The sequence below is a fragment of the Gavia stellata genome, chromosome 3 (genome assembly GCF_030936135.1).
Source record: "Gavia stellata isolate bGavSte3 chromosome 3, bGavSte3.hap2, whole genome shotgun sequence".
Taxonomy (NCBI): Eukaryota; Metazoa; Chordata; class Aves; order Gaviiformes; family Gaviidae; genus Gavia; species Gavia stellata.
The window spans coordinates 35993197-36018423 of record NC_082596.1 but is presented as its reverse complement, the minus strand read 5'-3'; the positions used below and the strand labels follow the sequence as shown (position 1 = coordinate 36018423).

General features: G+C 38.3%; 1 protein-coding gene across 1 annotated transcript; it reads left to right on the top strand.

Moving 5' to 3' along the window:
• TERF1 (telomeric repeat binding factor 1) lies at nucleotides 1–23728 on the top strand. Its single transcript, XM_059836384.1, has 10 exons — nucleotides 1–187; nucleotides 4985–5080; nucleotides 7304–7434; nucleotides 8595–8681; nucleotides 10027–10176; nucleotides 13035–13141; nucleotides 14230–14295; nucleotides 14379–14422; nucleotides 15538–15602; nucleotides 23449–23728. Exons 1-10 carry the CDS (start codon nucleotides 1–3, stop codon nucleotides 23605–23607), a joined length of 1092 nt encoding a protein of 363 aa, XP_059692367.1. The 3' UTR covers nucleotides 23608–23728.
• The last annotated feature ends 1499 nt before the right edge of the window (nucleotides 23729–25227 follow it).

The window sequence follows — 25227 nt, the reverse complement described above, 5'->3', positions numbered from 1 at the left end:
ATGGCCGGGGCCGCCGGGAGCTCTCCGGGAGAGGCGGGTGGGGGTGGTCGGGTCTGTTCGGCTTCGCTGGCTGAGGTGGAAGCCGTAGCTGCGGACTGGATGCTGGAGTTCGCCTGCTACTGCCTGTGCCGGCACTTCGGGGACGGGTGCGCGGCGGAGTTCCGGCGGTGGAGGGACGTGGCGCAGGGTGAGGGCCGGCAGCGGGTGTTGGGGTTCTGAGGGTGCGGGCACTTGTGGCTCTCAAGCAGCTGCGGCTGCTCTGGAGGCACTGTGTCCCTGCAAAGTGTGAGGGGCCGCTTTCTTTAGCACACTGAAGAGTTTAACGCACTAAAAGTGCTTCTGTACTTATTTCTTTTTCCGTGTATGCGTGCCTTTGTTACCGAAAATCGTAACCAAGAAAACTCTCCAAACCAAATGATAGTTTAGAAAGCCGACATTGGTTTATTGCAGCGCTGGGTGCATGGGGGATCTTTCCTCCTAGCATGCACACCCAGTTGAAATCATGACAGGAATTTAAACAGTTAACAAAGTTAGTTACGCCTACTGGTCCCACCCTTTAGCTAACTATTGGTTAGGATCTTTCTTACTTCATTTTAAAGATACAGTTCTCTTTTAATTCACTACGCATGCCTAGAGAGTAGGGGGCTTATTTGGGTTGGGGGCTTTTCTAGCTCGGAGGTGTGGTTTTTAGCATTATAATGAGGTAGGTCAGCCTTAGGGCGCCCATGTGGGGCATTTCACTGACTTTGCTGTTTGGCCAAGTCTCAAGTTTGCATATCAGCCATTATCAGGAGACCCAGAGGCTGTATCAGGTGCTAGATCTCAGTATACTTTTGTCTCCAGGTAGACAACATTAACATAACCCAATAGAGCTAATCGCCACAGCCAGTCACAGCCAGCCTGTTTCCGGGAAAACTAATGCATATTTCAGTTTGTGTGATGCAGTTATTGTCTTAACTCATCTGTACAAAGTTTGCACAAAGGGGTCTGCTTTTGTCTGCTAACTAATTTGTTTAAGTCTTTGGTATCACCTTTACCCTTCTGATGATCGTGGTTGCTAGCGTTGAGGAGGTTTTCAGGGCTTTTGAGGACTTCAGAAGATTCCTAGAGTGATACAGGGTAGTCTGTTGAGGCGATTTAACGGTATCAGCGATGTTTGCACATGGTGGAAATAAAACAGTGCAGGCTGATTATATATATATATTTTTTTTAATTCAATGGTGTTTGAGTTTAGCATGCAGTGGCAGCTCTGCTGGAGTATTGTAAGATAATCACAATTTGGGGGAATTTTGCTGTTTTAGTTAAATGAGACCAGGGAGGGAAGCTAACTGAACTGTTACAATAAAAGAGTGGTTACTGAGGGGTTGGGGGGTGAGGTCTTGTAGATGATTAGGTAAATACAAGTATTGGTTTTTAATCTATCATCTTGATTCTATGAAGCTTGAATGTGTAATATGGTTGCCTATATACCACCAGCGGTTACTGAAGTTGAGGCTTCAGATGCTGAGAGTTTGGGGCTACTGAAAACCTGAAGAGGATTTAGTGAAGAGATGCAAGCATGGTAAAAACAAGTGTAGAATAACTTAACTACACTGAGTTTCTTGGGTTTATATTCAGGATTAGGGTAGAATATTAGAAGTATTTCAAGGAACTATAGCAGGCAAAGGTGAAATGAAGTCTAGTGGCTGGATTTTGAATGCAAAAACATGTATTTAAAATGACAAATATTTAAGAGTGAGAGTAGTTAACAGCTGGAAGTAAATGTCTAGGTCTCAGATAAATTTGATGGATTTACGATGGTTTTTCTGTTAGAAATAATTTTCCTGAAGATATCAGGTTAGACCTTTTGGGGCCTTTTTTGTGTGTGTTCTTGACTCAAGTAAATATGATAGTATGACTTGTTTGAACTTTTGGAAAGAACCGAATACAATGGCATGCAGAATGATTAGTAAGGAGACTGATATGAGAAATTGTAAGAGGTGAGAAATCTAAAGATAGTATAATGAAGTGCATTGAATGAGGGGCTGCTAGATTAAATTGTTAATGGTGCTTCTTTCTTTTTGGCCTTGGGACTATGGCTCAGTGGGAGAATCATACTGAACTTTCATAAAGACATAGATGAGAAGCAGAGATACTGTCAGCACAGGAGCGGATTGGAGTATCTCCTGAGAAGAACAGGAAGACTTTCGAGGACCGTATTAGTAGAAACAATTAATTAAATGGTACAGAATGCAAGGTCACATGGAACTGGGAACTAATAGCAAATTTGGAATTTGCTCCTGCTCTGTTCAGCAGCAGAGGAAAGAGTTGGGCATATTGATGCTATAAGATTACAAAGTCAGAAATATAAAAGTCTACGGAAAAAGCTAAGTGCAAGCATAAGATTGCATTAGAAAAGTGGGTGTGTGTTGTTTTTCATAGAAATGAAGAACTATTACTCTTGCATATGTCGAAGTGAGACCCTAATGAAATAATGATTGGCTGTCGACAAGAAGGTCAATTCAAACTGAAGCAAGTGCAGAAATGTAGAAGGGCTAAGGAAACAATACAAACTATTTTATTAGGAGGTAAATAATATTTCTGTACAGCTCGGTACAAAGCCAAGTAGAAATAGCTAGGTTACCTGGGATTAAGGATTTAAAGACAGCGTGGTAAGGTTACATGCCTTGCCTACCTTATTCTGCCCTGACAGGATATTGTGGTCTATATACCAGAACTAGGTTGTGTGGGTATCTACTTGGCAAGGAACTGGATTTCTAGAATTTCTAATGAAAGGCTAAGACAAGAATACATTTGAGTGGCCATAGGGAGGAAAGCAATTTATGATTGAGGGTACTATTAACAAAAGAATTAATAAAGAAACTGCCTTGGGGGGGGCGGGGAACAGTCTAGAAAAGGTTACTACGGCTATGTCTCTTTCTGTTTGTCTCCATTACTTGTGAGTAGAATCATAAATCATTTAGGTTGGAGAAGACCTTTAAGACCATCAAGTCCAACCATTAACCTAACACTGCCAAGTCCACCACTAAACTATGTCCCTAAGCACCACATCCACATGCCTTTTAAAAACCTCCAGGGATGGTGACTCAACCACCTCCCTGGGCAGCCTGTTCCAGTGTCTGACAACCCTTTCAGAGAAGAAGTTTTTCCTAATATCCAGTCTAAACCTCCTCTGGTGCAACTTGTGGCCATTTCCTCTTGCCCTGTCACTTGGGACCAGCACCCACCTCTCTACTACCTCCTTTCAGGTAGTTGTACAGAGCAATAAGGTCTCCCCTCAGCCTCCTCTTCTCCAGGCTAAACAACCCCAGCTCTCTCAGCTGCTCCTCATAAGGCTTGTGCTCCAGACCCCTCACCAGCTTTGTCACCCTTCTCTGGACATGCTCCGACACCTCAATGTCTTTCTTGTAGTGAGGGGCCCAAAACTGAACACGGTATTTGAGGTGCAGTTTCACCAGTGCTGAGCACAGGGGGGCAATCACTTCCTTAGTCCTGCTGCTAAGGACCTGCTGTCCACACAGTAAGCATCTCAAGGTTTCTTTCTCTTTGGAATAGCCCTAAAGGAATTCAATTTGTGTACTCAAGACTGCTCCATTGTACAAACCAAGCACAGGCAGTTTGCTTTAAAAATGCACCCCTGCTCTGAATTATAGCATTAATGTAGGTGCACCTTAAAAGAACAGAGAAAGCTGAAAGATCTCAAGCTACTTGCCAAGATCAGCCCTTTTGTTCTGTGGAATCATTCTGCTACAGTATCCTGCCTTCCAAAATTTCCAAGCTCTGGCTCCATCTTCAGGGCATGATGATGGTGCTTATCTCTATCATTGAACTTGTCCGAACTCTTTCTGAAATTGAAGTGTATTGTCTGCTATGGAAGATGCATGAATTTGTGATTATAATGAGTGGCACTTTACTGCTGTTCTAAGCAGTGTTCTTTTTTTATTTCCTATTTTGGCTATAGGAATTAAAAGGTCTTGTATCACCTGTCCCCACTGAAGCAGTTACAAATGTGCTCTTCCAAGCCCAAATGACAACGTCCTGCTTGATGTTAGCTTAGGTGATTGTTCAGGGCTATTTAATTACCTTGTAATTTCATGCTTATCCAGTGTTCATAGGAGATGATCATACACTAATAAGCAAGTAGGTTGAGTACTTCCAGCTAAAACAATGTGTTATGTGCTCTAGTTGTGTCATTGCAAAACTTGGGGGTCCCATGTTCCAGAATCCTGGCTTTTGCTAGGCTGACACCAAAATGCGTACATAAATGCTTCCTGAACTAAAGTGTTCAGTCTGCAGCTTAGGCAAGTCACTTGACACATTCTTCACTTTTCATTTTGAATGTTTCTGTATTATGCTGTGAAGATAAATTACTATATCCAGTACATTAAAATATGAAGTTCATAGTAACCAGCATGATGGAAATAATCCTGTGACAGCTCCCATTCTAAAATATATGATAATCCTTGTGACCTTCCAATCTTGTGAGGAGGATTTCCCTTGTAGGCTTACATTTCTGACTAAGCTCTCCTTGTAGCTTTTAATGCTTTTGGTCTGTTGGTTGCCATAGCAACATTTAAGTGTTACCAGTCTGCATGTGGCTCATGTTTTGTGGGCATTCCACTGAAATGTTCTCTGGAGCAGACAGTTGTGTTTCATAGTAAGCTACTGAGCAAAACAAAACTTCATTTATTTATGTAAGATACTTTGGCCTTCTATTTTGATGAATATAAGCCTGTGATGCATCTTACCACTTCTTGGTTACTGTTATGAACTGCAAGAGGAATAGGTTTTTCTAGTCAAATTCTTAAATATGATTTAAGTTCTTTTAACACAGAAAAATATTAACTAATAATCTAATAAATTTCTAATTCATCAGGAAACATATAGCGCATTTAAAGTCTGATAACACAGTGCCTAGTATATTTCTAGCCACACTGGGGCAGTGCTGGAGCAAGACTGACTTAACTTTTCTCTTCTTTTCCAGCTGTTATTAATGGCCTCTCCAAAACAGCTACACATCAGAGAAAAATGGTGTATCTCTGTCAGCTTTTGATAAGAATTGCAAAAGGAAAAAACCTTGGTAAATTCTCTGATTCTTTTTTTTTTTCCACTTGTTTAAGTAGATTTGCATGAGCTTGCACAGAGGTGTATTAGATGTGCTTTCACATAGCCTTTACTCTGTGTGTGTGTGTATATATATATATATATATATATATATATATAAAAAAACCCCCTGAACTCTACATTTTGGACTGTCCGTATTCCACATGTGACTGAACAGGACCATGTATGCAGGACCAGTGTTAGTCTCTGCTGACTGATTTAGCTGCTTTGAGTTTGAATGATTATATGCCTCTTAAATTACAGGTCTTTTTTTGTCAGAGTAGCATCAACAAAAGAAATATACTGGAAAAGATTGACTAGCTCTTAGTGAGCAATATTTGCAAGTTTAAAGCACAGAATGTGCACTTCTTTCTGCACATATAACTCTAGAGGTTAAAGTAGGACAGACAGTAGGAATAAGAATATGAATTAAAAAAATGATTGCCCTTCTTTCTTACAGAAGGCTGTAAGACTTTCAGCTGTCACCAGGTCCTTGGGACTCCTGTTCACTACCATGTCTCCTGTTTGGCTGTATTCACAACTTACTGGTTTCACCAAGCTGATTTTGCTTCCACGCTCAAGTTTCTGGAAGACTTACTTTTTTGCTGCAAGTTTTGACTGCTTGATAAAACTCAGTGGAATTTAAGGACTTCAAAAGCAGTCTTGACAGCATGAGCAGGGAAGAAAAAAGTGTATTCTAGCCTAGCAGTGCCGCAAAGGCTTGTTCTTAAAAAATGAAATTTCTTATGTTGCTTGTCAGGTTATAACACTCTCTTTGATTTAGTTCAACTTGAGAATCAAAGTCTAATATTTAACATAGTTCATAATATACAAATTATGAAACTTCTCTGATAATGCTTTAAAACTATTATTGTATGTAACACTTGGGTATATGACTTCAATGTGCATTTTTATCTATCAGTGTGGAGAGTGACCTGTGTGGGGAGAAAGATTGCGTGCACTTAGTAGGTAGTAGTCAGATGTAGTTCTACAATGTACACAGAAAGGTAACATATTGTATGGTAGTTTTCCTAATTCTTTTCCAATTATTAAATATTTAATCTGTACTGAGTCTTAAAAAGTTGTTTCAGATGCTAGCTCTTTGAGTTAAATACTTTGATTTTACAATATTAAAATAAACTTAATATGAAGTGTCATATTATTTGATAGAAACAATAATTAGAAAAACACGGAAGTGATTTTTTTTAATATATATATAATACTGCTTAAATTTTCAGTGTTTGTCTTTTACTGTAGCTGGTATCAATTTTTTTTTTTATTGCTTAAATTGTTTACCTTCTGTCTGAAAAATACTTATTGTGAGGAATAAGAAGATACTGAGAGAGATTCTGCTATGATGTCACACAAAACGAAGGAATAAGTGAGGTTGTAGTTCAGTGAACATCTTGAGCTAAGCTGGCAGTGCCATGGGAAAAAAGCAGTCTTGCACACCTGCCAGCTCCTAATGCATCTGTTATGTTGGCACACTTGCTTGTGCAGTTGTGCAATGACCAGACTGGGAAACTGTTCCTAGGGCGTTGAGGGGATGGTTAGTTGGCTGGGCTGGATTTCTGCCAGAACTGGTCACTGATCCTGCTTGCTGGGAGTTTGCACAAACCTTAGTTTTGGCACAGCAGCACGATGACATGAGCGGTTGCTTCTGCTTTTTCAGTGACACGCCTGTGTTAAGCTGTTTGGATTTCCCTCTCGGTTTAACCCCTTCAAATATAACAAAAAGTTAAAAGACCAGGAAATATAGAGATAGACTCAGGAAAAAAAACTTAGGATAGTGGTTATATTACAAAATTAACAGTATCAATACCAAGTGTTTTGATATCTGATGCCAAGCTTATTGTAAGAGTATTTTTAATACCAGCCCAAATACATGATGCTAAACTTAGCACTATTGCAAGTGGCATTTTATGTGAACGATAATAAGCAGATGCATAATCTCTCTTAAAAATGCAACAGTAATGTCTTTAGCAATGGTAGGAAGAATCAGTCTCTCTGAAAAGAAGGCAGTTACTTCAGGTCTCTTAAACACACCTGAAGAGAGAGAGACTAAAAATTATTCGAGGAAAAGGGAGTTGAAATTATGTATAGTACATATTACTTTATTGTGTATAAATAATATAAATATATTTAGCTTTATCTTTTAAGCTTTTTAAATACATTTTTTCTATTTTTTTCCCCCCCTAAGAATGCCATTTTGAAAATGATCAAAGAATTTCACCTTTGGAATCTGCTCTGTCTTTCTGGACTTTACTTGAAAGGGAAGAAATTAAACTGGAAAAGCTTCATGAAGATATTCGTCGCTTGATTCAAATTCAGGTCCGTGTGACTTATTCAAAGTGCTTCAGGATGCTACCTATTCATTTTGCTAAAACAGGGGTCCTTTACAGAAAGCTTGGGCTATTAGCAGGCTGAACTGAATTTTCTGTTTGTTGTATTTTCAAGTACAGAGTAAATAGGAAAAGGTCCCCTATGCAGACCTGTCTAAGTTGGTTCCTGTTTGTCCTAGATCAAAATTGTTTCAAAAGCTGCCAGTCTGAAAAAAGAGATATCAATTGAGAGCTCAATTTCAAAACACTACTTTCTTGAGCTTTAAAATATATTATTGTAGGCTTTTTGCTTAAAAATAATTCTTTGTATTAGAAAACTTTTGATTTCAAAGAGAAATGTGTAAAACTAACCTGTTTCTGGTAGACATTTTCTGGGTTTGAGGAAATGTGTTTTAAGATTAAAATACCTAAACAAATTCTTGGCCTGCTCTGAATTTTTTAAATCTAAAGCTATCCCTTGATGAGACTGATATGTGTTAAAGTGTTTCTGAACATCTCCATTTTTCTGTTCTTCCCTAACATGCTATAAAAGTGAGTGTAGACATGCTGTTGAACAGAAGTAAGATAAGATAGGAGAGTTCATATTTAGATTTTTAGAACAAGTGTTTTTATTTGGCAATGGTTACAAATTACTTTTCCTTAAATAAAGGTTGATTGCCAATTGATTTTTCTTTTCTTTAAACCATTGTTTAAATTTTACATGCTTATCACAGTGTGCTTTGGTGCATTATTGAATTGGGCATGTCCTCTTTTTAACTGCATTTAGTGTGATCAATTGACGTTTTTATTACTACTGCAAAACGAGAGCATGCTATTTAGTTGCACTGGAGGGAGAGTTGACAGCTACTGGCACTGTGAAAGTCATTCAGGGAAAGAAGAAAGCAATACTTAGTAGCTAAGTATGGCACATTTTGCATCAATGAGGGTCCTTTGAAATGCCTGATGGGAGAGGTTTTAGGCCTTTATACATAAGGTTTCATGTTACTTCAGAACTAACTGTTATAACTAGATAATTGTTGGTAACCCTTAAATATATAATCCTCTGGATTTTGGAAGTCTTACAAAACTGTAAAAGTGTGACTTTTCTTGTTTTTTCTGAATCTCAGGTGAAACGTGTTTCAGCATATCTTGTAATTATATTGGTTGTAGGTTGTAGCAGTCCATATGGAAAATGGCTATTTCAAGGAGGCTGCTGAAGTTCTTGAAAGGCTATTTACGGAGTCGGAATCAAATAAGGTAGTAACTTGCTTAACTTACATTAAGCTCTTCCATTTCCAGAGAAGAGGGGAATGGGTTTCCAAAGCTAGCAAATGCTGCCTGCATAGCTTTGTCCTAATTACTGCCTATGCAGTGATTTACACACCCATGGCACTTGTAAATACAAAAGGAAATTTGTGGCTAGGGGATTGAAAGAAATGATGAGTGATTTGGGGGAGTAAAATGCTTCTAGCAGCAGTTGTTCTTCACTGTGGGCAGCATCAGTCTGAACTTTATCCTCTTTCCCACTTCATATGAGGAATGAAGTGTCACTGCAGATTCAGGAAATTTGATGTTGCTGTTTTCTCAGAGTAAGGACAGCGTAAACATGCTTTTAGAGACATAGTGACTCCCTAATAATCAGTCTGCTGACTTTTTCTGAACCATTGCAGTGCACTATTTGTTGTCTCTGTTGATTAGTGTTCTACAGACTGAAGCATCACAGGGAAGGAAAGCTCATTAGCATCTGTAGTACAGAGTGAATATTCTTATGCCTCTATCTGGAAAAGGTAACATACGTGGGTCAGGCCACCTCCTGGTTTGATGTTGACTGCATCATTCAGAAAGATGCAAGTTTGAGTGCATATCTCTTTAAAATAATAACTAGTGCACGCACCTGAATTTGCTGGGGTGGAGAAAAGAGCAAAAGAAGGACTGCAGGCAAAAAGGAAAAAAGGCAAAAATGCTGCCTCTATTTTCCTCTGGTATATTAGGACATGTTCTATGTAAATAGTAGCATGTGTATAACTTATTCTTCAGATACACTCTTCATTCAGAGGATTCAGATGTTCAGAAAGTGTAGGCTGTGCTAATAGTATTCAGATTCATAAATAAGAATGCAGCCTGTACACAGAAGTTAATTTCTGGCTATATTGGTCCCTGTAAGATTCAGAGTAGTTGGTAGACAAAATGTGAAGTTGCAGTTATCAGTATCGATGTGTCCTTAATGCTACTGTACTAAATAGTCCTTTTCCTGAACACTGTAAACCCCTTTCAATGGCAATGTTTTTGAGGCAGCAAATGAGAAAAGAGAACCCAGTAACGAGTGGCCTTTTCTGGGTGTTTTTTCTCCACTGACAACCCTGCTTTCAGTGTTATTCATAAAGGGATTGAAAATTAGGATCTCTGGAAAGTTACACATAACCATTTACTGAGCACATAAAGTAAACTCCTGGTATTATGCCTAGTTAACTTTAGAACCCTTTCAAACTGTAGCATGAAGTTGTATAGACATGTTTAGCTTTATGTATGTCCTGTTTAGCAGAGATGCCAAGTTTACTGCAGGATATATTTTCGTGTTGTATAAAGCTGTGCTTTTTCTTAGCCTTTAAGGGTGAAGCTGGCAACCATAATTAAAAGCAAGGATCCATATGTTCCCCTTCTCCAAAGCTTCAGTTACAGTCTTTTGATAAGTAAAATCAAGTCTTACGTTGAACTTTTCATGAAAGAAAATGAAGCTAACTTCTTAATGCAGGTATGTCAAAACTATTTTCAAAACTTATTTCAAAAGAGGTGTCTGATAAGATTAGATTTATACTTCTAAGGGAGTTGTTTAGACAGTGTTCAATTATTGTATTAGATGAAGGGGAAGCTTTACCTTCCTTTGGATTGTCTTATTAATTAAAAAAAAATGTTGAATATATGTTTAGGAAACAGTAGGAGTAAGACTTCTAAAAAATCTTTTGTGAGCTTTTTTCTACAACTGTTTTGATTAGAAAAATAGTTAGGAAAAAAGCATAATTAAAATTATGTCTGTCATTAGTGTATGTTTAAGAAAAACAGTTCTGATAGGAGACTCCTTAAAAGATAATGTAACAATATATTTAATGATTATTTTGTTTAAGTCTGTATGACTACTTATACTAAAACTAAAAGATCAAAAGCTGTTAATTTTGCTAAAAGCTTTAGGCATGTCAGAGGAGTTAAGAGATAGAAAACTATTATTGCTTTTTCCCCTGTAAATAAAAAAAGCTCTTTACAAACCATCTTGCTCAAAAGTGATTTAAAATTGGCAGGAACAACATTCCTCCTGCAGTTCATCTTCAGGAGGATTGTGAAGAATTTCTCTTATGTTTACTTCCTATAAAAGAATATTGAATTATTCAATTACAACAGCACAAACATCTAAAAGTAATGAGAAGCAATTTTTAAATAAACAAACCTGAAGTTCCTTTGGGGTTTTAATTTTCTTACCAGAAAAAGAGACTAAAGAACTTACTATACTTTGAATACATTTAATAGAAAGAATACCTCTTAAGGGTCTCATTCAGCTGTCAGTTTTGAATTTTATTTTTCAAGGCTATTTCTTTGAGTCTAAGAGGGGATGGAAGTTTGGAGGTGTCAGAGAAGGCCCAGAATGCCACACTAGCATACCTAGGCCATCTGAGTTGCACCGCCACTGCCTGCACATTCTTCCTACTGTCTGCACCAATGTTGCAAATCTTACTTCTGAAATCTTTTTACTTTAGACTAAGTTAGTCTGGGACATGGAGGAGACCACTCTGTGAAAAGTTCCCACTTGTGCTGTGTGATACACATAACTTTCCCAGCAGCGTACCCTGCATTGTCTACAGAAAAATACCCTGGCTTTAACTGTTAATCTATCTCCTGTGTCTTCTGGTGCCATATATGGAAGTATAAGGTGTCTATATTGCTAGACTTTTGTAGGCTGCTTTTTCTAGGTTATTGTCAAGCTTGGAATCTACAAGATTGCAGTTCCTGCTGTTGATGGAAGTTTTTGTGCTTCAAGAAAATCTTACAGGTTAGCTGCCCTAAGAACAGTCTGCAGATAATGCAATACAAGGAAAAAGGGCCAATACCAAGAAAGCATTGATCTGAATACTCAGTGAATACTTCTTAATTTTTCTTTAGAACTTTCATTTCTCTTTCAAAAGAATTATTTCTAGGGACAAGTACAACTTAAAAGTTAACAGTAGCTTTCAAATACAACATGGTGGATTTAAGTTTTTGGGGTTTTTTATAACTAAATGCTTTATAGCCATTTGTCTGTATGGAAACATGTCCTCACTTTCACACATGTTCTGCTACCATCAACCACTGTGAAAGAGCCGGTATTTTGAAATCTTACAGCTGAAAGATGTGGTAGGTTGGGTAGTTATGAAATTTCTGACAGTGAAACATTTTCTTCTGTGATTGGAAGCATTCTGTGACCAGAATACCTTCCAGTATTTTCATGAATGAATGAGTGAAACAGAATGTTTTTATATTATCTGACTCTTTTCCAAATGTTGAGAGATTCTGCAAGCTACTGCAAAGGACAGGTTAAGATTTCAAGATGACTGAAAATTGGATGTATGACAGAAAATTAACAGGAGGCAAAAGCAAGCCCTGAAAGAGGAAATAGATGAAAAGTGGGAGCAACTGGCTAAGCAGAAAAAGAATTTATATTTGGCCTATAGTATATCTGTCAACTTTGAATCATTTTGATAGTTCAATATTGCAAAACAGGTCACCTTTTGGGATGTATAGACAGTGTTGTATGGAAGATGGTTGGCTCTGCTTAGTAATAATGGTGCACAACCAGGATTTTTTTATGGTTTGGGTGGTAAGTTTACCTTAAGATGCTAGAGAAGAAAGTTGATAGCAAAGTGGCCAGAATGACTTCATGTGGACTAAGTGATTATTTTTTTAAGGTGCTATTTATTATAGCGGGGAAGTCGGAGGGATCTAGGCAAAGGTATAAACCTTACAATCCTCTGGACATTTTTTAAAGAGTAATGAACTATTCCTTTCTCCTCTTGGGAATGGAGGAGAAGTAATCTTAGTTTGTGGCTAAAATTTTAGGCAGGATGTTACAAAATTCTTTTGCTAATACAGAAGAAGTTACATTACAAGTCTGATTAGACATGTCTTTTGCAAGTGTTATGGCAGGATCAAGCATGTCTATGTGCTACAGAAATAGATGAACTTGTGAGCCCTGTCAGTTTTCAGTGTCTAATCTAGTTATAAAAATCAGACTTTGGAGTACTTTGACAGTATTTGCAGTCTTAGTTAATCTCTGCGATGCATGTCATACATCTGTATGTTTACTTATTATGCAACAATTCATTGTATTTCTGTGTGTCCATATAAATATCACTTGTGACTATGACTAAAATTTCTCTGAGTTATTAGCTGATAAAGATCTCAATGGACTTCAACTTAAGACTCTACAGTTGTTTTGAAACTACTTTTTTTAACGGTAATACCTCTTAAGGGTCTGTGAAATAAGCACTGTTAGTCCTAATAGAGAGTACGCGTTAATCTTAGTGTAAATTACTATGTAGGTGCTGGCTGGTTTTAATTTTAAAGTATCAATTCTATTTCTCACAGGCAGCCACAAAACAGGTAGAGTCTAAAGGATTGGGAGCAACAGCATTGCAAAACAAAACTGTGAATGTCAAGGAAAGTGACAAAAGGAGTTTGGAAACAAAACAAAGGTTTGTATTAAGCATTATACTGCTGAGGGACATGATTGGGCATGACTTGAAACTTGTAGAACTAAGAGTAGGTAGAAGGAAGGACATTAAATTCCAAACTGCTGTCCAATAGAAAATTCACTACAAGCACATTCTCTTTTTAAATTTTGGCTTTTCTATGGTTGTCACTTTTGGCATTTACATCAAATAGCTTGGCATTAAGTTTAAGTACTTGTTGAAGAAGCACGTTTTTCAGTTCAAACAGCTGTCAGTCTTGTATAGCAATAAAAACAGAAATACTTCCCCCTTTTTTTTTTTCCCCCCTTATGCTTGAGCAAGCTCCTTTTAGTCCTGCCCTCCTAATTTCAGGCTATAGGTTGTCTGGAGAAGAAAGAGGATGAGGAAAAGGAATTAGTCTATTTTTTTCCTTACAGCTAAGCACAGGATTCTCTTACTTAGTGATACTAGCGTGATGGGAAATAGTTATGTTGCTTCATGATTCTGACAATGTGAACCCTCAAAACAATTACACACATTTCTAAGAAATGCTGGGGGAACTTAAAGCCCAGTTCTTTCCCCCCTCCTTTGACTTTATTTTGAAAAATATTAATATTCTAGGTTTATCATCACTTGTTTTTCACAGAGAATAAATTGTAGTCTTTAGTTGGGATAGAGCTGGTATTTCTGCAGTTTTATACTTGGAATACTTGGCATTGTTTAGTTAAGGAAATTGACTGACACAAAGTATACAGGAAGACAAGTCGTAAGACATTTTTAGAAGGACAGCTCCTGCACAATTACATCTGAGCAGTATGATGAAAGATTTGATCAAAAAACCTATGGAAACAATTCCTAGATTGTGAAGAATGTATGAAAAAATAGATGTGCAAAATGCCTCATATCTTCACTTAAATCTGTAATGTCTTGTGTATTTCTCCTCCAAGTATAGGGAGACAAGGTTAAGAGGGTTAACAGATTGAAGCAGTTAGTGTTTGCCACTGTTTCTGTAGAGAAATCTTGGCATTTTCTTTCATTTAAATATTGTTGAATCACGTAAATGGCAAGTTGCTGTCTAGGAAATTATTTTTTGGCTTTTTTTTTTTTTGAAGATCAATGAAAGAGCAACAAAGTATTACAAATCAGCCACCTGGAGACATAAAAAACCCCACAGGAAGGTAAAAATTTTTGTTGTTGCTCTTGATCATAGACATTTCATGAAGTTCTGTATATTCTTACTTCAGTTCTGTGTTTCTTGCAGGCCTTGTTCAGGACGGAAACACAGAGTAAGCAGTGTTCTTCAGAGTGGGTATTAGCTTATTTTTACACTTCCACTGTAAAACAGGCAAAACAGTCATGTCAAACACTTTCTCCTGCCCACCACCACCCCCAATAAATGGGTTGGTGGTTTGATAACTGCTATCCAATGTGTTTGGATTAATATAAAAATGATCATGGTGAAAAAACCCCTCCCAATCGTTGTGTGTGGTTTCTGCACAAATGTAGATTTGGCGGTTGCCACCTTTAGGAAGCTGTGAAATGGCTTAAGGTTCTCTGGCAAAGCACTTTGCAAAATCATTCACTATTTTCTGGTTTGCTTGGGTTTTTGTTTGCTTGTTTGCTTTACTGGGATTTACAGTATTCTGTGCAAAAGAAAGCTGCCAGATGAGTACTGAAACTTGTCTGTTTCTGACTTCTGACCTAGATAACTCTGGGGGGAAGGAACTAAAGAGGCTGGCTGATTAGAAGAACAAATTGTAGCGTAAAATGCACAAAGTTATGATGTTTGTGCATCTTCCTGGTATTACTTTTTAAAAACTTACAACATGGATTATGTAATACTTATAAGTAGGTTCTGAAAACCATTAGCACCCTCTTACCACAAAGAGATGACATTATAGCTTCTGTATGTGGTGATGTTATACTTGGAAGGACAAACTCTTAAGATGCCTTGGATGCTTGCCACAGTTAGAGCCTGACACGTGTTCTGTGGAAATGATGGAACCTGTGTATGAAGTATCATACCTCTGATTGCTGGTTAGTTTCCATTCTCTCTATGTAAATTGAGAGCAGTATGTATAGTAAAAATGTTTTTACCAAAATTAAATAACAATGTTTCATTATTATGTACCAATTTTTACCTAACTGTTTAAAATATAATTCTTCTGTGAGCTCTGTTGCATAGAAAATATAGTGACTTTTTTGAACAGATTATTTTTTGAGTCCTTGGACTAAGGTGAGATTCATGTGTATACATATATAAAAGTATATTCATATACAAACAGACACTGAAATTTTCCCAGTCTGTCAAAGCATATCAAAATAGTGTACATTCTTGTCTCATGTAAATGGTAGATAGCAAAACTACTGCCTTAATGTTGACTCCTCATTGGTCTGGATGTATATTAACTGTCTTCTAGGTTTGAACAGCTTGCAAAATGTGGAAAAAAATGGAGATGCTTTGGCTTGTGGCCGAAGAAGACAGGTTTGTACCCATTCTCTAGTCTAAATGTAGATAAAGTTAATCTGCACTGCATAGAATTTTTTTCCCAACTTCATTTGACTCTGTCTCCAAAAAGCTGGGGTTTAAGATTCTCCGCGTTACTCAAGCTGTGCTACAGCTCCTGAAACTGTTTTTTAAGTTCTAATTCTGTTCTTTAAAAAAGAAAAGGACTTTTTTTGCAGTCTCAGATATTGTTACTAATGCTTATAAGCCTTTAATTTGTTGAAATACACTGTAACTAAAGCTTAGTCTGAGTCTTTTTAAAATGTGAAAAAGTAAAATTCTTTCTACTGTTCAGAATAAAGAATTCAGGATGTCATTTGCCCATGAGAGTTTTGGGCGAACATCAAAGACTTTTTTTGTTTTCCCACTTAGGTTAAAGGTTTAGCAATTTTATAATTCAATACTTTGTTCATATGAGGTGAAAACTTATATTTACTTGGGAAACTATTCTAGTTTTTATTAACCAAATAATAGGCTCTTTTTATAATGCTACATTTCAAATAGTCCTTTGAATCCTCTTCATGGGTAAGCCTACTTCATTGAATTACTTTCAAATAATTCTACTATGTTCACTAATGCTAGAATTCCCTATTGGTGGGAAGTCCAGAAATGTATGCCTTAATAGAAGGCAATTTGAAGTTGATTTCATGTTGGGGTGAACTGTTACAAACTGATTTTTGTGCATAGCCAATTTTCTTCAGTTATCATGATAAAATGATAAACACTTCTGAATGAAATTAGTATTAAATAAATGTATCCCCTTTTGTTGAATTCCTCTTGAGAATCTATCTTAGGAAGCAATATGGAGTCTTTCTGTTTAGATTACAGTGCAAGTTATCAACACACGTCCATTTTGGTGTGAGCTGTTTCATTTTTCTGGTGTTTATTTTGGCATTTCATTTTTCATATAACAGGAAAGGACAAACCTGCCTATGTGTTTTTTCAGATTGTCCTTGAGGAGAATTGTACTTATTCCTAGTTCTTTAAGCATTTTTACTGAAGTTGAAGTACTGGTTAAATCGTCAGTTACATGCTGTTCTCAAATTGGTTGAGTTCCTAATGAGAGCTCGTCTATCCTTGGAGGTTAAGCCCACTGCTACATACAAACAGTTTTTCACTTTCTCACAAATCTCAGGGATAGTTAAATTGCTGAGAGCCTCCTTAAAAGTTGCAAATATAACCAATGCCCTAAAAAAATATATCAGCACTTACTGGATTTGCTTCTTGCCTTCGAAAACACAGTAAATTACTTTATTACAACTTGGATAGGTACCTTGTCAGCCAGTTGCTGGTAAGCATGCACACTTCCATCAATCTTGTTTTCAACTTCAAGATTTAAACTAATTGGACTACAACTGACACAGAGCTAACGACAGCTTTATATTCACCTATTTTTATGTTGAGGTAGTCTGTTGTGGGGTCAGCTACAAGCACTGTATCCTGGTCTAGGTTTTGTGCACAGATCTCACTAGAAAAAAAATAGATGTCATGTGCTTAATTCTGTTATTATAATTCAACCTTAATTGAAATGTAAAGACTAAATTTATAGAAAACTACATCTGATAGTAGCGAAGAACTCATTAAAAATTGTATAAGAACTTGAAGGAGATTCAAATTCCGAACTATGTTTCTTTAAACACTTAGAAACACTTTGCTGTCTGCCTGAAATTTACGCCATACTGCCTGCCAGTGAGACATCTCATAAATATTGTATAGAAAGCAATGATATTGGCCTTTATAAATAATAAATCTGCTCCTCTGCTTAATTATCTGGGTTATAAAATTGTCTGCATGCATGAAAGAATGCAGTGAATGTCAGAGCTGTTGACTTCTAGAACTTCCTTTTCCATGTAGTCCCTCTTTCAATGTTGGCATTGTTTGCTCTTGTTTTGTAAATGGCATTTCACTGCAATGGTTCAGTGCCCGTTTTCAGCCTTTCATTGCTGTGTTTTCAGTTAGCTGCATACAACAGTCTGCAGTGCTATTGAAAGGAACTGTACTCTATTTTCTCATTCCTAAATTAGGGGATGCAAGTGTCACAGATTTTAGGGAACTGTTTGTACCCAACTTTATATCCTGTATGCGTATGGCAAGTCCTGTGAGTTGTCTAAAATCTGGCTGACAGTTTGCTTCAGTTAAGGAATGTGTCTGAAAATCTGTTTTTTCAGAACTTAGTGAGACGTGCATGGAAAAAAATACCATATATTTAAACTCGGGGGGGGGGGGGGGGAGGGGCGGTGGAAATCAGAGAAGAGTCTCAGAACACATAATCAAAGGAAGACAGGTTACTAGAGCAGAACTGACTCTAAGAAATAACAAGATCTTTAGGTATGTGAGGGTATGTCTACACAGTCTGTCTGGCAAACTCAAGCTTGCTCTGCCAGTGTTCTGAGCTAGCCAAATGTCACATTGCTCTGCAGTAGGCGCTGTGATTATGTTAGCTCAAGCATAGTGCTGCATTATGTCCAGTCTCTCGTCCAGTCTCTCAACTAGTCTTGCTAGCCTCTAACAGTGCAATGCTAGAGTCTACATAACTGCCATCCCAGAGGGCACAGGCAGTTTGTTAGTGAGTGGCAGGGGGGCAAGTTACTGCTCTGTACAGTTCCTCAGTGAAAGAAAATGAGTCAGTCTCTGGCTTACCTGTAAGGCAGGCTCTTCATTTATCTGTTAAACTGAAGAAATTTATTTTTAAAAAAGCTCAATACAAGCAATTGCAAAACAAAACAAGCAAAAAACCAACCTTTTTAACCACAAATGTAATTAATTGTTACAACAAGTAACAAGGTTTATGATTGTCTCTGTTGCTGGAAGTATTTGAGTTATCTGGTGCTGTAGGTCAAGCATAACTGTGTTACTTGAATAAAGATTTTATTTAGGAAAGTTTTCTGGCATGCTCTGAAATGAGATTAACTAGATGGTTCCAATGGAATCTCTGGCCTTTTAATAATAGTAAAAAAACCCCACCATTCACTACTAACATTGCAAAAGATCTCTAGAACAGGAAGTATTGGAAAAAGAAAGTATTTTTGATAATGGGTAGACTACTTTAGAGAAGTTTTATGTTTCTAACTGATTAGAAATGCAGCTGAACTACTACCACTCTTAATTCTTTGATTGCTTAGTGAGGTTTATCAGTGATCATAGCTTCTTGAAAAGCCACTGATAGTTGCATTAAGCTGGAATAAGTCCAACTTTCAGATGTGAGGTTTAATCTTCACGTACCTCAGTTTGCACTTTGTGTAGATGCCAAATTTTTGCTTGTTGCAGAATAACCAGAATACAGTTTTGATCAGGCTGAATGTTATCTTCTTCCCCTGCCACACACACAAGAGACACGCCCACCCCACCCCCCCACCTTTCACCTCTGAGTGCCGCTGCCACTTTTAGCAGATTAAGTTCAATGGAAGGGGGGAACCATGCAGAATGGCACTCAAAATTGTCACCTGGCCCATCCCTGGTGCCTGAATTGTTGTTGCTCTTAAGGGCAGAATCTTTTAAGAATCCCCAGAAGGGTTCCAGGTCACTAGGAGAGGAGAAAGTGTTTAAAAAAATACATATTTTTTTTATTTCCATGGATCAGGGATTTATCTGAGCATCCTTGGACATATGGACCTCTTGTGCTATTGACAATCATACTGGCTGGCCCTGGATTGTCCTGCTCAGCCACACCTTGTACACAAGCAGGATGGTCTAATGACAGCAGCCATGAGATTTAAATTTCCACTGGGTACATTATTTGCAGAGTTAGTGATGTTTGGTCCCCTGTAATTCACAGATTTCTTCTGTACTACTCGGTTCTACTAGTTGGCTTTATGAAGCTTCAGTTTCTGTAAGTTGAGGCTATTCCTTTGCAACTGCATTTCCCTTTCTACCCAATTCTTTACAATTTTGAAAGTTCCAATTGTAAAGGTCAGCCACAGCCTGATTCTCTCAGTTTCCCTCCTGCTTCATAGGCAACACCATTTATCCATTTTGTAGTTGTAAGTGATCTGTTACTTACAGGAGCAGGTCTTGTATGTACTCTGGTAAACCTTTCTTTTCAGCCCCCCAGACTACAAATTTGGATCATAGGCCTTCAGCTTCAGCCTTTTACACCTCCTATTGCTCTTCTAATGTTCTATAAACACCTTTTTTTTCTTTTTCCTTCCACTCTAGTTCCAATTAACCTGAGGATTTATTAACACAGGTCCCCTTTGGGAGCCCCCATAAGGCTCTACAAGTTCGGTTACAAATTTATCGTTGTAGGTGCATTAGCAAAAGGATTGTTCCCTATCATGTAAGGATTATATAAATGTAATCTTGGGAATACTCACAATTCAAACAGCTCCTGCTGGCTACAAAACTGTTAAGGGATGTTAGAAGTGCCTGCTTCCTCCAGCAGCCCCAGCCCAGGAGCCTCCTACCTGGCTGCTGGAGCCCAGCCCAGGGACCTTGGGTCCCTGCTCAGGCTGGGGGATTTGGCTGCTGCTTTCCTGTTTGCCCAGCAGTGAAGCTGAGCACAAATCCCAGAGACACGCAGACATGGGACTGACACAGCTGGTCACACAGACTGCTATGGACAAGGTGCTGTCCTCAACAGCACCCACATGCAATACCCACATAAGACATAAATACAGGCAGCCACGTCCTCTCCTCTTCTCTGGTAGAGGTGTAAGTTCACTGGTGAAAGCACACACATGCCTCTCTAGGTTCACAGGCAGACGAATGTTTGCAGATGCCTGAGTATGGGCACAGCCCTTCTGCCTGGCCCGTACCCCTGCCCTCATCCTGGCCCTTGCACCTGCTTCACGTGTCCTTTACTTGCTGGCTGGTGCAACTGGATGCACCAAACACAAGCACTCACACACATCCTGTGGACACTCTAAGTTCTGGTTGTACTCCAGTGTGTATGCTTGCAAGATGTCTCCCTTTCAGGCAAACGGTGAAATTTTCACTCATTCAAGGAGATGAAGGAAAGGCAGGGGGACCTTGTGCTGCCTGGGTGTCAGCTCACAGTCACTGCTGCTGCTGGGCTGGCCATCCAGCCCAATAACTAGACAGTCAAAGGAAAAGCTACAAGACACACAAGGGCTCCTCCTGGTCACAACGTCTATCCTGAGCCCACTGTGTTGGTTGGGACTGTTAACCTCGGGTTCTGAGGAGGCTCGTACTGGAGCTGGAGACAGAGGAGGGGATAACTGGCAATCCAGAACCAAAGCTCCATCCTTCACCCTTGCAGCCGAGTTAATGCCAGTTGCTACTGGAGCGGCTGTGTGTGGCTTCAGCCCTGTGCTGAACCCAGTTTGTTCATTCCACGTTCCTACCATGTTAATAGCTGAAACCAACCCAGACTTTCCTGACCAACCTCTCCTAAATTTTAGCAGATACTAGACGTACCTTTACCAGACTTACCTTGACCAGACCAGAATTACAACTGGCTTTTCCTCTTTTAGCTGGCAGTGGGGTGCTGGACTGACCTGTATTAAAAGCTGGGATTCAGTAGCTCCTGCCAGAGGACCCTACGGATGACCCTTGGCTGAAGCCCCCAGCAGGGATTTCAAAAGGTCCTGCACCTTTCCAAGCAGTGGCGGGGAGAGCCCACAGTCCTCCTGAGCAAAGCAGGACATGTGACTCCCGTTCACAGCACCAGATGCTGTCGTGGAAATAACCCGAATTCTACTTCAGAGCAGGTCAGAGCAGAAGCAGTTTATTGCTATGGCTATAGGAGAGGACAGGGAGCAGCAGAGTGACAGCCTCTGCTGATGTGAACTCAGCCCAGCTGGGGCAGCTACAGAGTTCCTCTGACTTTTACAACCCGTTTTCCACCAAAACTGTGTCTGATAAGAAGCATATGGTACAACAACAGTGAATGAAATTCATCAGACAAGGAGGCTCTAGACAGTACATACTTTTACAAATAGTTCACTCCTTTGTCAATTAAATTGTTCTGACTAGCAAGACCATTAGCTGCAAATGCTTCTTAACTACTGAGGCCTGCAAAGGCCTATGAGACATTAACTATTTTGCTTTCACACACTGAACATGAGTAAGTAATTGCAGTGCTTTTGATCGCTTGCCTATGTAAATTTCATAGTGCTCTTACGAACAAAAACGCTGATTTTTGCTATTTCAGACCAACTCCAAAATAAGTGAAGCATAGGCAATGGTTAAATGCAGAAATTTTCAGCAGTCATTTGCTCATGACATGCACATAAATGCATGCAGATTTTGTAAAAGTCTGGCAACTAATGATTTTTAATATGGAATCTGCTGGTGCTCACAGAAATGCCAGCATAAGACCAGTGAAAACTGACTGTTTCTCTCCTTTCATAATTTACTGTGGTCCATGAGACCATCAGGAGCAGCAGGACATCTCCAGTGCAAGAAGCAGTACTGAACACAGATAAACTAAATGGAACAACTACACAATACAATTCTCTGTACATCTCAATCTCATCAACATTTTTAAGCTTACAATTTTTCTGTAAGTTAAGTGTTTACATTTCAGGTTTTGGGGAATAAATTTAGAAAGAACATGCTATCAAATTGCAGTTTGAAATAAAAATTGATACTTACTTTTTAGAAACAGTTTTCCTACACCGTTGTTTCAACTGGGGATTCTGTCCTGCATTTGCATACATGATAGGCAATTCAGTTTGTCTGAGGAGGTGTGCTGATCGTGTATCAGTATGATTAGTTGTGTATTAAGCAAGCAAGGATTTGAAGACATTTGCGGAGGATCAGATTCCAGCAGAATGAGTTGTTTTAAAATAATTTCATATTAAAGTTGCTAGTTTCTATTCCAGAATGAAAAAAAGACTGTATGTAATACACCTCTATTAAAAATGCAGTGGTTAAAAATAGGCACGATAGCATATATAGGATCTGTAAACTTTTGTTATATATATGCATATTTCTATAAAGCTACAATAAAAGAAAGTTGATACTCAGTTCTCCCTCACACTTTACTGTAAAGGTTAAGTTTTTAAAAATCAAGTATTTGATTTTTTTTTTTAATTCAGTTTTCTTTCACTCTGTGTGCAGTCTTAAAATTGTTTGTATTGAGATATTTGTATGGAGAAGCAACTAAGGAAGAACTGGTACAATGGAGAACTTCATTGGAAGGGATTGCTTACAGATGTATGACTGCTAGTAATTTTCTGTCCTTTTATGAGAGAAATGTCATCCCCTAAAGATTAAAAAGCTTGTAGGTCATGACAGTGAGACTTAAGTAGTGGCCACAATAAATGGCCAAAACCAAATGCATAGCTGTTACCTGAGGATATGGCTGATCTCACTTTCAAATGCAATATGTATCATTTTGCTTCTATCACCATTTTAAATATTGGGATTTGTTTTTTCTAAGCACAGTGAAATTCATTTGTTGTTGGTAAATGGTGTCTTGATTCTCAGTGCCTAGGTTAATGTGTCACAAAATGCTTTCTCTTTTGTGATGCATACTAGGATCAATCAAGGTGTGTCTTGGCTCAACTGGCTAATAAAGTACAATTTGGGAACGCAGAATGAAGCAAAACTTTGCCCAATGTCTTTTTTCTTTTCTTTTCCTCCTGTAACTTGTGAACGTTGAAACATGTGGTTCTCGTTCCAGGTGATGTCTGCTACTGTGTTGTAACACTTGACTTGGTAACCTTTGTTGTTGTATTTAGTGTCAAGTTATGGTGCTCAAAAGAAATAAAAATGACCCTACTGACCCTCAGACATCTGTACTGTATAATAACTAGAGAGCTGTATAAAAACTTGCTTTTGTATTTGCTATAAGCTTAGCTCTTACATTAATACCTTTCTCTGATCATCTATCTGGTATTTTTCTCTGTTCTTCCCCCAGCGATGGACTTACAAAGAAGACTTGGAACTGAAATCAGGAATAAGGGAGTTTGGAGTGGGTAACTGGGCTAAAATTTTGGTCCATGGTGACTTCAACAACCGAACTAGTGTCATGTTAAAAGACCGGTGGAGAACACTGTGCAGGAACGAACAAGGCTAATTTGGACCACAGGAATCAACTCTTCTTGACCCCACCCTACATAAGGACCTAGTCTAGCTTTTCAGAATAATAACTTATTTTTGTCTCAGAGTGTCTAGCAGTGTTGCTGTCCTAAAACATGAAACAGAATAGTAATAGGTATAAAACGTTCATGTAAGCTCACTTGCTTGGGTAATGATGACTTAAATGTAAAGCCTGGCCTTTTATATACATGCAATAGATGACCTAATTTCTGAAATGTGAAAATGCTTGCAGTGATTTAAGAAAGGTCAATTATGTACATAGGGGTATTAAATGACTGTCAACATGTTTAGCTTGATAGAGGCTAATACAGAATCAAGTCTTCTGTATTTTTAAAGGGTTGTTATCTCTAGTCAGATTGAGCTTTTTATCATTTTACTTCCTGACATATAACCCATTCTAATCTGATTTGCTTCACTTCAAAATTTTGGTATTGCTAATTTTACAGACCGATTCCTTTTTTTTTCAGTTAAAAAAGTGATACTCCATACGATTTTATATTTACAAGTAGTAAAGGTGCTGCTTTTTTTTTTTGAAGAATTAAGCTTAAGTTCTAGGTGGAAGATTATTTTGAACTTATGTATATTGGCATAATAGTACTTTTTATCTCACAGAAGAGACGGAAAACATATGGAAACTAACAGTAAACTAACAGTATTATACTAGCTCTTAATGTCTTTTGATTATCTTGTGCCACCTAGCTTGTCTTGAGAAGTGGCTGCTTCTACACCAGCAGGAAAGGGAAAGCTCAAAAACGAATGGCCAAAGTGAGGCTCAGTAACAAGTAGATACTGACACTGATAGCACAGCTCATGAGACATGTTTCATCTATGCTCTCCACTGTCTCTGCCTGCAGTGATAGCAAGCAAAGATGTGCTCTGATGGGGGTAACTAACTATCAAGGTGTCAACTGGTCACAGTAAATGTCCTGCTCATAAGAGACTGTAACAGATGAATGAGAGTACTATGCTGTCTCTTGAGTCAGATTGTGTGGAAAAAAAAAGTTCCACAACCTCAGAAGCCCCATACTTTCACTGGCATACTGGTATGAATCTAGTGACTTAAACTAACATATCACAGCATTCTTTAAAAAATGAAATCTCTTCAATTCAAATGTTTTCTGTACCTTTGTCCTTGGATAAGGTTTTTATTTTACAAGAACCTTACAGGGAAAAGCATCTGTCCAAACTGGTCATAATATATAAACCTCTCTGAGATACTTTTCCTGGCTATGAAGGAAGAGATCTATTCTTGAAGGCTGAAATGTTCAGGAAGCATTAAGATAATCTGTCTGCTTTCTGTTTTGGAGGTCTGCTTCCATTAAGATAAAATGGTAAAGTACAGTTACAAAGGTTTGTTTCACACTCTTATTGCAGACAGGACCTCAGCCAGGTCACCTTCCTCATTCTTGCCACCAGACGCTACGGTTTCCTCTTGCAGCTGCTAGAAAGAGCAGCAAGCAGTAGTCTTTAGGTTCCACAGAGATGCTGCATGTCTTAACAGTAAATTTTCTCAAACTTAAGGCATAATTTCTTTTTAGCAAACATTGTGAATTTCAGGATCTTGATAAAATACAGGCTTTGTCCCTCAGCAAGGAAT